The 19,400-nt window shown below is 40.9% G+C and overlaps 1 protein-coding gene across 1 annotated transcript; it reads left to right on the top strand.

Moving 5' to 3' along the window:
- The first annotated feature begins 8,130 nt into the window (after nt 1–8,130).
- On the top strand, nt 8,131–9,207 carry LOC127205226 (trace amine-associated receptor 7e-like). The gene has a single exon (XM_051164418.1). It carries the CDS (start codon nt 8,131–8,133, stop codon nt 9,205–9,207), a length of 1,077 nt encoding a protein of 358 aa, XP_051020375.1.
- The last annotated feature ends 10,193 nt before the right edge of the window (nt 9,208–19,400 follow it).

Below are 19,400 nucleotides of genomic sequence, written 5' to 3'. Positions count from 1 at the left end.
TGAGTGTCTGTGTGCTATTCTGTTTTTTCCACTAATTTGAGCACCTTTGCTTTTTTTGATCCTACAGGTTCAATTATTAGGGTGTTTCAGTAAGAATGCAAGGATGTAAGTAAATTAAAGGATATAAGAACGTAAGGGAAACTTTGCATTTAGTCTGTGTGACATTTAGGTGGTGCACACTCACTCAACAATTTGAGTGTTAAGATGAGAAATAGCTCCATCGCTTATTTGAAAGTGTCTAGGCCTTGAGCCCCCACATGATCTGACTCCTGCCTCCATATTTCTTAGGCTACTGCCTAGTCCAGAAACTTACAGGATCTGAGGGCCACGCTGTGAAATATCATAGATTTGGGCTGGTCGTCGCCTGTTTTTGCTCTTCCCATTTTGGAATATGGAGTCTGCATATAACATCTGCAATCAAGTGATAATATTTTATTGGACATTTTCATTACAATAAACTTAAGTTTTTATAATGAAAGCCCAAATATAGAATTTAAGCCCAAGTACAATATTTAAGATGTATTTTAAAAACCCTAAAGCATCTGTTATTATTTCTTATGTTAAATAAAGAAATGAGATATCTCAAAACCTGTGATAGTATACAGTGGCATATTTAAATTATTAAGAGAATGAACAAAGAACATGTTTTAACCATCAAAATCTTCTTTACTTCTAGTTGTACCATGAACCTGACTGGACATATGTATCTGTAGTTTTATATTAATCTAAATTTGATCTATCATAAACATAAATGACTTTATCATTTTATTTCTCTGCTCTGTTTACTCTCCCTCCACCTATTCACCATCTTTTATTAATCCATTACATAGAGTCCAAATCCTATCAACTAGTTCATATATGTAAAAGTCTATTCAAGATATAACTTAAATTAAAATTCCAAAATCATGTGCATTTAGCACATTTGAAGTAAAAAAAAAGAAACAAAACAAATAATGTAAATTTTTACACTCTCTTTCCTGCACATGCCGTCCGTTCCAGATAAAAGAATGATATCTTGTATTTTTTCATTCTATCCACTCCTTCTCCTTTTTTCCAACATAATATTTTTATTGATTCTTTGGGGATTTCACATCATATACCCCCATCCCATTTGTTTCCCAGTCTTTCCCAGCCCATCACTCCTGCCACCAGTTCTTGCAACCTCCTTGCAAATGAGAGGGAGAGAGAGAGAGAGAGAGAGAGAGAGAGAGAGAGAGAGAGAGAGAGAGAGAGAGAGAGAGAGAGGTATTTGTGTTATCTATATATTCATTGAAACATGACCATATTCTCAACAGCCTGCCCCTTCAGTAGAGCTACAAATTGTGATAGGAAGCTGTGTGTCCATCTCCACAGCAAATGGCTTCCACCAGTGGTGCTTCAGGACCCTACCCCCCAAATAGACATGTACATCAGCCTTTTCCGCGGATCTTTCCCAAATGTGGTTGGCAATAAGGCCAAGACAGAAAACTTTGTGGGATTTTCATAAGGTCGTGTGGTCTGATGGTTCAAGCTTTTGTCGCTAACGATGCCTCCTTAGTCAGTGATATTTCTCCACTTTCCCTGTGAATATCCAAAGCAGTAGGGAGGAAAAACTTGGAAGGAAATTTGAGTGACAGGGAGAAACCACCACTAGTCCTCTCTGCCATGTAACAGAGAAGAGTGAGCTCCATATGACATGGAAGACAGGGAGCCTTGGGAAGGCTTGCATGGATTCAGTATGTGAGCTGAGGCCACAGGAAGAGGTCAGCTTGATGCTTTTATAACAGGGGAGTTATTGTGTTTCCATTGTGTGTGGAAGATGAGACCAACATGATTAAAGGTGTAATGCAGAAATGAAGTCCACGAAATGAGGCCCGTGAGCAGACAAAATATTTATAAAATTATTTCATTCATTTTCATCTTCCCTTTTGCTCCTCCTTGTGGGATAGCAGGAGAAAAGGCTACAGTAAAACGACTGTAAAGACAGACAATCATCTTCCTCAAGCCCAATATTATGCACTGTTGTTTAGCTACCACTGAAGAAAGGGTGACAGCAACACTCCAATGTGAACTGACGATTTGAACTGAAGTTGAAAGAAACTTAAGTTGTCAGTGCTCATGGTGACTGATAATTGACTTTACCAAAGGAGGAAAAGGGAAGACTGGCTGCAGAACATTTGCTGACTGTGGTTGGAGCAAGCATGATGTCACATTGTCTCACACGTGTCTCCAAGAATTCTTCAGGCAATTATAAGAAATGTTTGAGGGATGCAAAAAGATTATGTAGTAAATCAAGCTGAACTGGAACAGTTATTCATGGGCTCAAAGAACTGCTTAGACTCATTAGTAATAGACAGCTGCTGCCTGTGGTCGGTGTCCACTGCTCTTTTCACACAGTTTAGTACTTGGATCTACCTTGTGTTGGTTGTCTCCATCCTGTAACCGAGTGCATCTCAACCTGTGTGTTGTGATTCCTTTGAAGGTCAAAGTGCTTTTTCATTGGGCGTAACATGCCAGATAGCCTGCAGATATTTATATTATGATTTTCACAGTAGCAAAATTACAAGTAGGAAGTAGCAACAAAACCTTTTTATGGATTGGAGTCTCCACAACATGATGAACTGTATTAAATAGTCATAGCATTAGGAAGGTGGAGAATCACTTTATTAGAGTCTAATTTATAAGGTAGGGAAAAAAACTTACTCTAATTCCTCACACTATCTTCTTAATTTGGGCTGTGCTATGACCACCGACCATTATTACCAAACCGTTGTCTAAATAGGAACAGTTCACACTCTACATTACTTAGATGATTTCAAGTTAGTACAGTTTTACTAATGTATTTCAGGAGCCAATAACATTTAAACTAACGCTCCATGTGCATAAATGTGTATGGAAACTAAGTTCACCCAAGAGCCATGTGTTGCAGGAGAATTGTGCTCTCAGCATTAGAAACTTAACCCCCAAGGAAACAAAACTGCTGTCTCATCTTGATCTGACTCTTTTCACGGAGTCACATTTGTGCAAGAATTTTACAGGCCTTGGGCATATCTCCCAATTACATCCTGCCTCTGTACTAGGTGACGTGCTCTTCATTGAGCTAGTCTAAAAGTGAAGGTCAAATGAACCTGGATGCCCCTACTGATTTTAGGCTGTGCAGTGAAAGTACAGAATAGTTGCATTATAAAAGCATCGAAGTGATGTTTTGCATTGCCTGTACCTGACCATCCTTGTGTTTAGTACACCATCAAAGGCACTGGCTTTCCCTTCTCTAGTGCCTACTGCATTTGTCATCACTACCACATGATGCAGTTACTTCATTCCTTACAGTGTACCCAAATGAATCAAGTCATCATGCATTAAATCTATCTGCATACTTGTGTTTATTGATGCACTGTTCACAATATGCTAGCCTGGGATCAGCCTGCTTACCAAAGACTTGAGTGAATTAAGAAAGCAACATATCTGTATCATCTATCGATCTATATCTATACCTATACCTTTACCTATACCTACACCTATATCTATACCTATTCTATCTATCTACCTATCTATCTATCTATCTATCTAGTCAGGTATAATTCAGTGGCAAAAATGAAATGAAATTACTTGTGATTCCAACTCTTGGAAGGTGGAGACAGGAGTGTCACCTTCAGTTTGTAAGACTGTTTGAGATAGATTATGCACCATGAAGCTTTGCATCAAATACAAACATTATCTTACAGTAGCTAAAATATATGGAAAGTTTTGCAGAAGACTGAGCTCAGCTTTTTGCACCAACATCAGGCAGCTCCCAACTGTCTGTAGCTCAAGACCCAGTGGATTCTGGCTTCCTTGAGCACCTACATGCACATGCATGCAACCATGCATATATACATAGGTAAAGGCCAGGTATGGATCTTCCACTTCAGCACTGTGGGACAGAGACAGGTGGATATAAAGGGTTCACTGGCTAGCCAGTCTAGTACATGAGGGAATGGGAAGCTCCAGGTTTAGTCAGAGCCTATCTCAAAAGTAAGGGGAAGAGCTTTATGTTCAACATGTGCCTCCGGCCTCCACACCACACTTGCCCACATGGAGAGAGGTTCCGATGATGAGATGAGACCTTTCTTTTTGAGATGGTCTCACTCTAGCCCTGGCTGGTCAGGAACTTGCTATGTAGACCAGACCAATGTTGAACTTGGAGAAATTCACATCCCTCTGCCTCCTTGGTGTTGGGATTAAAGGTATGTGCAGCCTTGATTGGCTGTGTTGTATTATTTGTTAGGGTGTATATATATGTTTGTTTTAACTTTTTGTGCTTTATTTTAAAGTGAGAAGGTCCCTAATTTCCACCTTTTCAATTATCTCTACAAGGGTTTATCACCAAGGCTATTCCCTGTTAAGCACTAAGTCTTATAAAGAGATTGATGCACATTACTCCTCGTTGTTCATATCTAACCCTTTGGAGTCTCACATTGTCATTGTGTTTCTGATGTGAGAGAGTTGTCTGTGTTTCCTGGGAGATTTTCTCTGTCTTTACTGAACACTAGGGTTGGAAGTTGTGAAAAGTGAATAACCCATGTGAAACCCTCATCAAATTTCAAGGATTTGACAATGAGGAAGGTGGTAGACACACAGACCAGGTACTGGAAATGATTGGTTGAACTCCATTATTCAGAGATCACCCATGTCAGCAGAAGGTTTGGCTGCACATCTTATGAGGACTAACCACTGCTGGATTTGGAGGGTATTTCTCAGAACACACCAAGAAATGCATCATGAACTTAACAAGGATATTCATGGAGCACATGGATATCAGTAGGATTTACAGCTGCCTTACAGGTATAAAAACTGATGCTGAAGTCAAAGTGTGACAGGGCATGACACCTTGGATAGGTAAGTTTATGAGGGTCTTTCCACCCTTGCAGCAAACGTAAAACTATCTGTCTTATGCAGTTGCTAAACTTGTGAACAGCAGTGCCAAGAGCACCCACGTGACATACATGCTTGCTTCCTACAAGGACCCAAAGAAGAACTCTGTGAAACCCTATTCACCTGTGTCCTTGCTTATCTCCTACACAGTACTTGGCTTCAGGGTTATGCTAGCCATGTTTGGGGATGTGCTGGGCAGGATGTCCATCTTCCATCTCAAACACCTGGACTTTATCATATATTTCTGGGCTCTTCTGACATCTGGGTGGAGTTCTCTGTGAGGCCCTTCAGCATGGTGAGGTCCATTGAGAGCTGCTGGTGCTTTTGAAGACATTTTTCCACTTCCCACACCTGCTGTGTTGTGTTTCATTACTCTTTACTCTTCAATCCAAGCTTCATCTCCATCAACAGGTATATTGCTGTCACAGACCCTCCGGTTTATCTCACCAAGTTCATGGTGTCTGTGTCAGGAATTTGCATCAGCATCTCCTGAATTCTGCCCTGGGTGTACAGCGGTGCCGTGTTCTACACTAGGGTCTATGATGGCCTGGACCAATCATCCAGTGCTCTCAATTGCACTGAAGGATTTCCATTATGTTATAAATCATGGCTGACAAGAAGAGACTTGATACCCTATGAGAATATACAGGGGGAGGTAATCCCCCCCAGGAACAGTCATAGGGGAGGGGAATAATGGGAAAATGGGGGGGGGAGGAATGGGAGGATACAAGGGATGGGATAAACATTGAGATGTAACAAGAATAAATTAATAAAAAAAATCATGGCTGAGTATTCATAGATTATCTGTCACTTCTCAGATGTGTCTCTATTATGCTAATTGTATATAGTCATATTTTATAAGGACTAGAAAGTATGATAAAAGGTAGGAAATGCCAGTCACAAGGTAAATCATTATTTCATTAATTAATTTATTTACTTTATATCCTGATCACAGCCCCAACCCTTTCTTTCAGTCCCTATCTCTCACCTCTTTTCCCCATTCCCTCTACATTTCTCCTTGGAGAAGGGGAGGCCTCCTATAGATATCAACTTGCCTTGGCCTACCAAGTTGCAGTAGGACTATATGCATCTTCTCCACTTGAGGCCAGATAAGGCAGCCCTGTTAGGGGAGAGGGATCCAAAGGCAGGTGACAGAGTCAGAGACAGTGCTGCTCCTGCTTTTAGGAGACCCACATGAAGACCAAGCTGCAAACCTGTCACTTATGTGTAGATGGTATACATCTGCTCCACGCATGCTCTCCAGTTTGGTTTAGTCTCTGTGAGCCCTTATGGGTCCAGGTTAGTTGATTCTGTAGGTTTTCTTGTGGTGTCCTTGACCTCTCTGGCTCCTTCCATCCTTCCTCTCCATCTTCCACAAGATTCCCTGAGCTCCATCTAATGTTTGGCTGTGGGTCTCTGCATCTGTTTCCATTAGCTGCTAGGAAGCCTCTCAGATGATAGTTATACTAGGCTCCTGTTTGCAAGTGTAGCACAACATTATTATCAACGTGAAGGGTGGTCTCTCTCTCTCATGGTATGAGTCTCAGGTTAAGCAAATCTATCATTGGTCGTTCCCTCAATTTTGGGTCCAGTATTATCTTTGCAAATCTTGGACAACATATAGTTTTATAAAATATAAGCATGGATTTTGGAATACTTGTCACAGAAATAGAAACTAAGAAGATAATAAATTCTTGAAATTATGACCTAAAGAAATTGCACATGATCCTGAGATGTATACTAAAAGATAATACTGTGACAACTAAAATTCATACAATGAAAGCTAAATAAATGTTCCCCCAATAATAAATGATGAGCAAAATATCTACAATAATAAAATGGAGAGTTTACAATAAAACAGAGAAAAATATTACTTCTTATCATTGTGTTTAGCATATGTATGCATGTCAGCATATGTGCCTATGAAACCTGAAGGGGACATTGTGAGGCTTCCTCAACTACTATCCCTTTTCTATGAGGCAAAATCTCACAGCTGAGCCTATTACTTGTTAATACTTCTATTCTATCTAGCCCACTTGTTCTGGTAATCCACAGTCTCTTCTTTCTGAGCTCTTGTGATGATGATGATGATGATGAAGAAGAGGAAGAAGAAGAAGAAGAAGAAGAAGAAGAAGAAGAAGAAGAAGAAGAAAAATGATAATACAGTGCTGCCTACAGTTAAGCTACATGGAAATTTCATGTTAGTATGTGCTAATAAAATAAAAATTGTATAAATTTTAATGTGAAGAGTTTAAAGTATAGTTTAAAAGTAAATACAAACAAACAAAAACAGAACAAAACAAAACTACTAACAATATCCAGACAATGAAAGGGAAAACCTTTTCTGAGCTTAGACACATTCTGTAACAGTACTCTAGGAGGGAAACACACATTTTTCAAGTAAAAATGAAGCACACATTAGCAGGCCACTCTCTGAAGATTCCTGCCACATCGGATCTGTGCAGTGTCTTCCAGTGATTCCACCCCAACCAACAGAGCACACAGAAAAGAAACTCCTACTTGTTTTAACACCCTGTTTGCTTCATTCCATGAGCAAAGTCTGGCAGTGGATGTACTCACTATTCCAAACCAAAAAGATTAAAGCAGAAAGTAGGGGAAAATAGGTGTTGTCAGGACTCTGCATCTTATTTCTTTAACACAAACTAGTGCTTGAAAACAGAAGGAAGTATATGCAGGAATTTTGACCCCTTTCAATGTAGAATCATTGATAACATTTCTCACAAAGGAAAATGGCCATCTCTACTAAAAGAACAAAACTTCAACTTGTGAGCAAAGTTCTGTTGGGACAAGTATCACATCCACCTTCATTATAGGGAAAGGTCATTAGATCCATCAAATTAGAAGGGAGAAGGTGGTTGTGCATTAACAACATGTCACTGACAAGCTCTCACTTACCTCACCTTACACCAGGGGAATTCAGTCCTAGGGACACACTGTATTTGTCATCATTAGGTCACTTTCCTGAGGGTTAGGAGTGCTTGGGGCATTAATGTAGGTTAGCTAAATAAGACTGAGAATGCTAATAAAAGGTGAGATTCAAATGTGCATCACAGAACACATTAGTGCTTTAAGGTGTAGGATATGGGTGATGGAGAGAAAAAACAGACTTAAACAGCATTCATGTAATTAGGAAGATAATCATTTTATGAAATGAAAATGCATTGATGATGACACATTATGTATGTTTTCTCTCCTTAGGATTTTGCAATAACATACATGGCAGCAGAAGATGACAGTTTTCTCTGGGATCAAGGCAGCATCCTGAGCAGAGACCTGCTCTCTGCCACATCTGCCCAGCTGTGCTATGAGAACCTAAACACTTCCTGTGTCAGGATCCCATACTCCACAGGCCCTCGCCTCATCCTATATGCAGTCTTTGGCTTTGGGACAGTGCTGGCTGTGTGTGGAAACCTCCTGGTGATGACATCAATTCTTCATTTCAGGCAGCTGCACTCTCCTGCCAACTTCCTGGTGGCTTCCCTGGCCTGTGCTGACTTCTTGGTGGGATTGACTGTGATGCCCTTCAGCACAGTGAGGACTGTGGAAGGATGCTGGTACTTTGGGGAGAATTACTGCAAATTGCACAGTTGTTTTGATGTATCTTTCTGTTATTCTTCTCTCTTCCACTTGACCTTCATCTCCATAGACAGATATATTGCAGTCAGTGACCCTCTGATCTATCCCTCCAAGTTCACTGCATCTGTATCTGTCAAGTGCATCCTGTTCTCCTGGTCCATGCCGATCATCTATGGCTTTTCTCTTCTTTACTCAGGGGCAAATGAAGTAGGGCTGGAGGATCTAGTCAGTGCCCTCACCTGTGTGGGGGGTTGTCAAGTCGCTGTGAATCAAACCTGGGTCTTCATTGAGTTTTTATTATTTTTCATCCCCTCACTTGTGATGATAACTGTCTACTCTAAGATTTTCCTTATTGCTAAATGGCAGGCTCAGAAGATTGAAAAGATGAGTGACCAGACTGCCAATGCAGCAGAGAGCTACAAGGACAGGGTGGCCAAGAGGGAGAGGAAGGCAGCCAAAACCCTGGGAATCGCAGTGGCTGCCTTCCTCCTTTCCTGGCTGCCATACTTCATTGACTCCATCATTGATGCCTTCCTAGGATTCATCACTCCCACATATGTGTTTGAAATACTAGTTTGGATTGTTTACTATAACTCAGCTATGAACCCTTTGATTTATGCTTTATTTTATCCTTTGTTTAGAAAAGCTTTCAAATTGATTATCACTGGCCAGATTTTGAGAGAGAATTCCTCCACCACCAACTTGTTTTCTGACTAGATTCTTGGTTTAGTTGGGAATTAAAAAGAGACTCACAGAATAACAATACTGAGGAAATTTAGTGCCCAGAATGCTCCTGTAATGTGATGAATTATGCTTCAGCTCTGACTCAAATGGATAAATCCAGCTGACAGTTTTTTTTTATGTAAAATTAATTTCTAGGTGTAATGGAGTCAGAGGACCCTAGATCTAAGCATTTCCCATTGTGTTTTGTGCTGGTTAGTCTTGCTTGGCTTCTGTAGATCCATGGCTAGTTGCCCCCCCCCTTTTTTTTTTTTGCCTCTCAAAGGTTAAACCTTTTAAACCGAATATTTGAACACATAGTCTTTAAATCCCTTTGTAATATGTTTCTAACACAATGCAAATGAAACAATTAGACCCTCAGGGACCCCTCTTGCTCAGAGAAGGGGGATATATCAGTCTCTGTTAACTGAGGCCTAGATTTGAGCACTCAAAAATGTGATTTTTAAGGTCAAGATGCCTAAACCAAGATGTTTGTTTATACAGTAACTAACATCTACTCAGTTGTTTAGAGAGGAAAAGAAAAGCTTTGTCACAGATAGAAGCATCTGTTCAGTGACCTGTTCTCTAGGGAGGAAGCACACAGAGGAATGGTCTCAGTCCTAAAGCTTTACACATTGTATAATGTTTAAATCAAAGATTTTAAGATGGTCCTTCATTTTTCACTATGACTTATACATGAGCTGATCTTTCCCTTATTTTGCAATGTTTCTAAAGATTTGCACAGTTTTCAAAAGATGTGCATAAAAGTGAAATTAATGGTGTGTTCAGAAGTAGAAAACATGAAAATAAAAGGCAAAATTTGCAGTCACACAGAGTATGGAAAACACATCTTATTCGGGTTTGCGGATGTATTTTTATGCTTCCTTCTATAAAAATTTGAATTACTTGTATAATTTACTCTGGATAAAGCCAATTGGGTATATTTGCAATGTTTTTTTCTTTATTATAAACTAGAGGACAGGATATAGCAGAGGAATAATCAACCCCCACATCCCACTCTTTATTATTTTGTTTGATATGTAAAATTACAAAGCTCCAAGCCTTAGGCTGGAGAGATGGCTGTGCAGTTAAGAGCACTGGTTGTTCTTTCTGACAGCCAGGATTCATGGCCCAGCATCTATGACATCTGACATCCATAGATCACTATAGCTGTGTGCATAACTCTGGCTTCCTCAGGCACTTCAGTCATGTGGTACACAGACATACATGCAAGCAAAATATTGTTACATATAGTAGAAAAATCTGAGTCTACTATGTGTAGCAAAGTTATTGAAGAATATTGAAATGTTTCTGCTTGATATTATTTTCTAATTTCTATGTTGGCAAACATCAGGACTATTTATTATTTCTGTACCTTGTCTTTTACTTACAGTCTGACTTTAAACTGGTAAAGCTTGCCCTTAGCGGTGATACTGTTTCTGATTTTTACTTTCGATATAGAGACGTTCTCTGTAGCTCAGACTAACTGCAGGCAATTCCCTGCTTCAGCTTTCTGAATCTTGTGATTAGAGCTTGGATTATTTCCTATATTAATGTTTTTGAGGAAGCCTGTCTTTGTGTGACTGACAGGTGACTAATGGCACCTTAGACTCTTTAATATCCCCTGCTCGTAGCTCCTCTGTTCAGACCTTAAATATCACCAGTTTGTGTTGTCTTCAGCTGTTTCACTAAGAGCAGCTTCTCCTGCAGCCACAGAGCTGTATGCGTTAAGCTTCAGAGGAGCTCATGCTTACTGCAATCCTCTGCACTCAAAGGTAACTCTGATGGTTAGCTCAATTCAAAGCAGCAATTCCCTTTCCAGTAGCATTTTGTGCTGTCTAGTCTTATATCAACTGGACACAAGCTAGAGTTATCTGAAAAAGAAAAAGGATGCTCATTTGGGAAAAAGTCTTCATAAGATCAGGGCATAAGGAATTTTCTTAGTTAGTGATTGGTAGGGGACAGTGTGAATGGTCCAAGCCATGGGCTGGTGGTCCTGGTTCTACAAGAAGGCAGGTTGAGCAAGACAAGTTGATGAAGTCAGTAAGCAGCGCCCCTCCTTGACTTCTGCATCAGCTCCTGCTGTAGGTCTCTGGCCTGTTTCAGTTTCTATCCAGACTTCCGTAAGTGAAAGCCTGTTAGCTGAACGTGTTCTCTGAAACAAACTATTTCCTCCACAAGTTGCCTTGGCCCTGGTTCTTTATCACAATTGATGGGAACTCCTGCAGGTGTCATAGGAGGAACAAAAGTGAACCTTGCAGAGGTGAAAATAAAAACTTGATTCTGATAGGCTTCATCAACCTGCATGAAAGTTTTGAGAGTCTGATGCCAGTTGGTTTAATTTTAAGCCTATTTAAACATAATCGAATTTGGAAAAGGTTTCCAGGAAACAATCATTGTGATTCCAGCTGCAAAATAAACCTTAAGATGGGACTGAGTATAGTAACACCTTTGCAATGTTCATGTGATCATGAAGGTGCATTGTGTTGGGGAAAGGCCTAGAATCTCGTGTGGTCTCTAACTAAGAAAGCATAGTGATCCACAGGCCATAAAGACCATGGGACAGTCATATACAGGTGGAGTCTAGGAACTGAGAACTAGAGATAATGGCCCTGGTAGGAAGAGTCTGATATAGACATCCTGTTGGATTTGGGTGAGGTCTGCCACTACTAATAGCAAAAAGTTCACTGGGACAATAACAGCATCCTTTGAGAGCTGCTCATGAGGACCACAGGCATCTTATTTTCTCTCCTGCACTGAGATGATTCCCTGGGTGTTTATCAACCCTGGTTTCCCTAGTGCTTATCTGTGACTATAGGACCTTTGTGCCCCCAACATACAGCAATAGTTATCCTGACTAAGACACCGTTTAAACACCCTTGACAAGTAATTTTCCCATGTCCCCTCCTCGATCATCATACTTTCCTGAATTGTTTTTAGACACTGGAAAACTGAGTATAAATCTGAACTTGCTAACGTGTCATAAATCTCCAACAATCTCACTCCTTGTGCATGAGCCCTTATTTCAGCCACAAGATATTGAGCTGCCCAGTAGCAAACAACCCAGCTCTGGAAGTGGAGGCACATGACATGGAGGGACCCTAAGTCTTCAGAAGACTGCATGTAAAGTTGCGTGTGTTTACTCTGTGTCATGCACTGCTTTAATTACAAACAGCTCATTTACTTTCACCACAAACGGGTAAATCAGGCAGGGCAGTTCCTCTGTTAATGAGTGTATTTAGGTCAGAAGAGGTCAAGTCTTAAGCCTAATGTCTACATACTTAGTGTGAGCCTCACCACCACGGACTCAGAGAGTAAGGGGCTCTGCTCCTAAATATTCCTTCCATCACAGGAGATGAGGCCCAGTCAGTGCTGCCAAGTTGTTTAGTATAGTTTTGAAGCACATAAATTTTATATAATTATTTCATGGGAAAACAAATTTCATTAAGAAAATTAAATTCAAAGAACCTCCTAATGGAGATGGCTTCAAATGTGGCAAACAAGCCACTGGGAAAAATGTTCTCATTTCTACCACAGACAGAATTCTGCCTTAAAAAAGGGCAAGCTTAGATGCAGGTAGAGTCGACGGCCAAACTCTGCCAAGACAGGGTAAACAAGTCCTCAGTAGTTTCTGTCTCACAAATATATCTGTCAGATATGATGGGCCAGAAGGCTGAAGAAGATGCTCCAACATAATAGAGAGTTTTGGGTGACTATTCAAGTAGCAAACTGTCTTTGTCATCTTCTCATTTGGAAAGCTACTAACCTGCACTCCAGGCATACTCAAGTAATCAAGTTTATTCCTTCTCAAGCCTCTGATAGAGTTGAAGACCAGGTAGCTTAATTTTACAATGAAGCTTATTTGTTTAAGGGTTAAGATGTTTTTAGGTCTAGATAGGTTTTTTAAGTTGATAATGACAATATGTCATGGAGATTGATTTACATTCAGAAATTTAGATGCACCAAGATAGGAAAGATGTCTTCTTCAAGACTGTCAAATACAAATAGCCAAAAACACTAAGAATGTAACATTTATATAATTCCTGATTGTGTCATGGTTCTTCTTGCTATAGGTAATTTAGTGTGTGTGTGTGTGTGTGTGTGTGTGTGTGTGTGTGTGTGTGTATAAATTTAAAAAAACTTTTTTAAAAATCTACTTGAAATTATCCTCGATATGCCAGAAGTAAAAGAAAAACATAAAAAAAGAAAATTAAAATTAAAGGTCTATACGTATGTGTGTATGTGTGTATGAATATGTGCACATGTATGTATTATTGTTGTTTGGAGGTGGCCTCCCTTCCTGATCCTGTGGGAAGGGGTCCAGAAAACCCACAACTCGGAGGTCTGGAAAAGTACCCCACCTCCAAAGTGGGGCAATATCTCAAAGGAAGGGGATTTGAGTCAAGGCACCAAATATTGTTTTTTCATTTGCCTTTCTAGTACTTGGATGGAAGAGAATCCTGGTCTCAGAAGCCTAGCTTCTGAGGAAAGGTATCCTGAGACATGGAAGTGCAGGAACCACACAGCTCAGCGGGGGCAGGACAGTGTCCTAAGTGTATCCTGAGAGACAAGGAGCTCAGGAACCACACAGCTCTGAGAGGAGGCCTCCTCTGCAGAGACATTGCAGCTCCCAGGGGAAGGTTAGTCCAACCCCTGATAATATGAAGATTTTAGAAGTATGAGTTGCACTCTTTCCCTGGCATGTGTTCTCTTCTTCTTCCAAGAAGAGAGTTACACCAGCCAGTAATTCTCTTAAAAGAGATTTATTAGAGAGGCAAATCCAGGAGAAGGGGATGAATCCAGGGGTGGCTGCCTGTGCTTCAGGGAGAAAGCAGCAGAGAACTAGGCAGACACCACCTTTATAAAGGATTTCTTAGCGGGTGGAGCTTTCTGGTCAACAGTGCCAGAGTGAGGATTGGTGGGATTACAAGTCCTGGTCTTGGGGAGCTCAAGAACTGGTGGGCTTTCCTGTTTGGACACTGGTTGGCTCTCCTTCTCAGAGATTTCTAGGTTTTAGTGGGAAGGTTGCGGATTGGTCAGTTCTCTTGCTCAGAGATGGGTAGTGCTTTTTTTTTGTCCAGACTTTTCACCTCAAATTAGCATAACCTTGGATGGGTCCTACTAAGGGACTGGAGATGATAGTTTCAGAGGTCTGGAGGAGGAGCTTTCTCAGGCAGGGGTCTGGACACTTTTTTCCTTGAGGGGCTATAATGTTTACAAAGTACCTAATTTACAAAGAGTCCATGGCTCTAAAGCCTTTCCCTGCAACATGAATTGCAGACAAAGACTGAAGAGGAGGTGTTGCCATCGTGGGCAGCTCCCATGAAGGTAGTAGGCTGAAGCAGGAAAGGTTGGCTTCATCACAGACAGCTCTCATGGCAACAGTAGGCATTCTGAGGCAGGAAAGGTGCTAGCTTCCATTACAGCAGTAGGCTGAGGCAGGAAATGTCATCATGGACAGCTCCACTGAGAGCTGTCAGAAGCTGCCATTTTGTCTCTGGTGTCCACAGCCACAGGGCTGCCAGCCCTTAGGTGGGAAGGAGAGTCTGTCAGAGTTGAGGCAGGAAAGAGGGGATGGCAGTTTGCTTCTTAACATTTTGGTTGCCTGCAGCTTGAGGACTAGACATAGGTCTTGGTGAAAGGTGCATTGGGGTGCATCAGACTGCTATATCTTGGGGCTATGGGCTGCCCTAGTGGTTCCCTAGACTGAGGGTAGATTAATATTATCAGCAGCCACCTTAGCTGGGAGGGGTGGGCTGCCATGGCTGCTGACACCAGCTGCTATCTCAGCTTCAGCTGCAGCCTGGGCTGCTATTTCCAAGGTGACAGAACTACAAGGCAGGGGGGTGGCTTGGGGATGCTGTCATTGCTAAGGCACCTACTTTGATCATGTATGTATGTGTGTATGTATGTATGTATTTATGTATATATGTATGTATGTGTATATATACATAAATGCGTGTATAGGTGTATATGAATGTTTATGTGTTTGTATGTGTGTGTATGTGGATATATGTTTACGTGCTAATCCATTTTCCATCAATTTGTCCACTTCTGTTTTCTATCATTCAAGAACATGTCTTAAGGAATTTCAGAGAGAATTCATGAATAATGCAACCAAAGCTTTCTATTCATTTAGTGTGAAGTTAGGTAGTGATCACTGACTCAACAGCTTTATTATTACAATGTGGAAGTGCTCCCTCATTTATTAGTAAATACTTAGGCCTTGGGCATACATGTGACCTGACTCCTTCCTCCATGCTTGTCATGCTGCTGCATGGTCCCGGGGTCATGTGATCTGACCTCTTCCTCCATGCTGGTCATGCTGCTGCATGGTCCCGAGGTCATGTGATCTGACCTCTTCCTCCATGCTGATCATGCTGCTGCATGGTCCCGAGGTCATGTGATCTGACCTCTTCCTCCATGCTGGTCATGCTGCTGCATGGTCCCGAGGTCATGTGATCTGACCTCTTCCTCCATGCTGATCATGCTGCTGCATGGTCCCGAGGTCATGTGATCTGACCTCTTCCTCCATGCTGGTCATGCTGCTGCATGGTCCCAAGGTCACGTGATTTCAGGGCCCTGCTCCACTCTCAGAATATCACAGACTCTGGTTGGTTGCTGCCTTATCCTTGCTCTTCTGCTTTTAGAATATGGAGTGTGGCTATAAACTCAGGAATGTAGTGATAACATCTTGTTAAACATTTTCACTACAATACATTTAAATTTTGATAAAGTTAGCCAACATATAAAAATTTAAGATGTAAAGAACCACTAAATTCTTTCTTACATATCATTTCCACCAACAGTTCTAGTTTTATTTTAATCTAAATTTGGTCTATCACAAATACAAAATGGCTTTATTGTTTTATCTCTCTGCTCTGTTCACTGTCCTCCATCCATTCATTAGCTTTAATAAATCCAGTAAATAGATTTTATAACTTATTACTTAGGTTCTGAATGGATTCCGTTGCCTACCCTTGGATCCCTGTACCCTATCTGAGCTGCCTGAAAGAGGATGTGCTTGGTCCTGATGCCAGTTGATGTGCCTGAGTGGGTTAGTACATGTGCAGAGGTGGATGTCGGGAGCTTTTCTGAGGATAAGGGAATGGGAAGGGGGTGGGATATGGTGGGAGAGCAGGACTGGGAGGAGAGGAGGGAGGGGGCTGTGATCAGGATGTAAGGTTAACAATTCAATAAAGTTAGTAATAATAAAAAGATTCTGCAAAAGTATTCAAAGGTTAGTTATTGTAGATCATAGAATAGAAACAATTGCATAACAGAGACTTTTCAGTGAGCATCTCTTCTTAATATAAGTTTGCGGTGAGATGTGGAAACTGAGCTTACAATTGTAAACTCTAAGAACCTACCTGAAAATTATAGACTTTCATGAATCATATGCTTTATGATACTGTATAGTTTTAAATTAAGAAATGTATTAATTATAATTAAATAGACTGACTTTTGTGAAAGATATAATAGGCTAGGTCTATACAATGTGTTACAATGTTATTGAAAAACTAATAATTCTGAATACAAACAAAAGATATTAAATCATTAAAAATTTATTAAACTACCTACAACAATGAAAAATGGCATAGTTTTTGCATAAATTTTTAATTTAATTTACAACTTCAAAATCATTTACGTTATAACTCATGATCTTTTATGTCTGTACTATCCACTTCCACACCAGAGACTGATATCTCTTAGTTTTCAGTCTCTCTATTCCCTCTCTTGATAATCCCACTCAATGTCCAGAATTGAGAAAAAAATGAAACAAAGAGAATATTGTTAGTATGAGGGTAACCCCCACTGTCTAGTTGTCAGGTGTGGAGTTGTATGGACGTCTCCATGTGCTGTCTAACCAATGTAAGCTCTGGGATGCGGTACACACCTGATTCCATTGGGAGAATTCTGCCCTCCCCATCCAAATACATGTGGGTGAGCCTTTTAAGTGGCTCTCCCAACTCCTGTTGGCAGAAAACTTTGTGGGATTTTCAAACGGTCATGTTGTGTAAAGGACTATGCCTTTGAAGAAGTCATTCACAGGAGGGTATGAGCTTTAGTCCATAAGAATGCCTCCTTGTTCAGTAATATGCCTTAACTTTCCCTGTGTATATCAGAGGCATGAGGAAGGTAACCTGGGAAGGAAATTTGAGTGATGGGGAGAAACCTACCCTAGCCTTCTCTGATAGGAAACAAAGAAGTGTGAATTCCAGGTGACACAGGGCGCTCGTGGAAAATATGGAGCCTTGTCAGACCCTGCGAGGGGTACATAGAGAAGATGAAATGAAGTAGAAAGAGGGCAGGCTAGCGGGATAGCAAGCCTTCTGTATTTGGGGAGTTTTGTGTTTCCCATGGAGTACTAAAATAAGACCAACATGATTAGAGGCTTAATGCAGAGAGCTGGGGCCCACAAGGTGAGGCTGTGAGCGGATAAAATCAGTTATAAAATTATTTTATTCATTTTAATCTTCCCTGTGCTCCTCCTTGTGAGATACCAGCAGAAAAGGCTACAGTATAATGAATGTTTTTCAATTTTAATTTTATTAGTTTATTCAGATTACAACTAAATTATTATCCCATCACTTGTATCCTCCCATTCCTCCCTCCCTCCCTCCTGCTTTCACCCTATTCCCCTCCCCTTGGTCTAAGACTGAGGGGGGCCTCCTCCCCCTCTATATGGTCATAGGCTATCAAGTCTCATCTTGGTAGCCTGCTTATTCTTTCTTTGAGTGCCATCAGGCCTCCCCATCAAGGGGAGGTGGTCAGATATGGGCACCAGAGTTCATGTCAGAGTCAGTCCCTGCTCTCCACATAACTGTGGAGAATGTCCTGTCCATTGGGTAGATCAGAGTAGGGGTTTGATGTTTACTACTTGTATTGTCCTTGGTAAGTGAAATAGTTTGAGCAGAACCCCTGGGCCCCGATCTACCCATCAAGACGTTCTTTTTGTGGGATCCTCTGGGTCTTTCTATTTCCCCATTGCCTATATTTCTCTTACCTAGAGTCTCAGTAGGATGTCTTCACATCTATCCCAATCTCCTGGTAAGTGAAGACTTTTGTGGGACATTCCTTTTGGGCTAGTGCCCAATTATAAGTGAGTATACACCATGTGAGTCTTTCTGCTTCTGGGTTAACTCATTCATTATGATCATTTCTAGTTCCATCCATTTGTCCACAAATTTCGGGATTTCCTTGTTTTAAATAGCTGAATAGTATTCCATCGTGTAAATGTACCACAGTTTCTTTATCCATTCTTCAACTGAGGGACATTTAGGCTGTTTCCAGGTTCTGGCTATTATGAATAGGGCTGCTATGAACATGGTTCAGCATCAACATAAAACCAGAGACACTAAATCGGTTAGAAGTAAAAGTGGGGAAGAGCCTGGAACACATTGGCACAGGAGACAACTTCCTGAATAGAACACCAACAGCCCAGGCCTTAAGGTTAACAATTAATAAATGAGACCTCATGAGGCTGAGAAGCTTCTGTAAGGCAGGAGGCACTGTCAACAGAACAAAGTGACAGTCTACAGACTGGGAAAAAATCTTCACCAGCCCTACATCTGACAAAAGTCTAATTCCAAAATATATAAAGAACTCAAGAAATTAAACACCACCAAGCCAAATAAGCCAATTGAGAAATGGGGCTCAGAACTAAAGAGAGAATTCTCAACAGAGGAATATCGAATGTATGAGAAACAAAGAAATGCTCAACGTCTTTAGTCATCAGAGAAATGCATATAAAAATGACTCTGCGATTCCATCTTACACCCATCAGACTGGCTAAGATAAAAAATTCAAGTGACACCACATGCTGTTGAGGATGTGGAGAAAGAGGAACACTCCTTCATTGCTGGTGGGAATGCAAACTAGTACAGCCACTTTGGAAATCTGTCTGGTGCTATCTCAGAAAACTGGGAATAGGGTTTCCTCAAGACCCAGCTATTCCACTCCTTGGAATATACCCAGAAAATGCTCCACCACACAACAAGTATAATAAATTAACGACCGACAATCATCTTCCTCAAGGCCAACATTGTGCACTGTTGCTTAGCTACCACTGAAGAAAGGGTGGCAGTGACACACAGATACGAAGTGACAATTTGAACTGAAGTTGAAAGAAACCCAAATTGTCAGTGCTCATGGTGACTGACAGTTGACTTTACCCAAAGAGGAAAAGG

The sequence above is a fragment of the Acomys russatus genome, chromosome 21 (genome assembly GCF_903995435.1).
Source record: "Acomys russatus chromosome 21, mAcoRus1.1, whole genome shotgun sequence".
Classification (NCBI taxonomy): domain Eukaryota; kingdom Metazoa; phylum Chordata; class Mammalia; order Rodentia; family Muridae; genus Acomys; species Acomys russatus.
The sequence above is the reverse complement of the archived record's forward strand: the minus strand, read 5'-3'. Positions and strand labels throughout refer to the sequence as shown.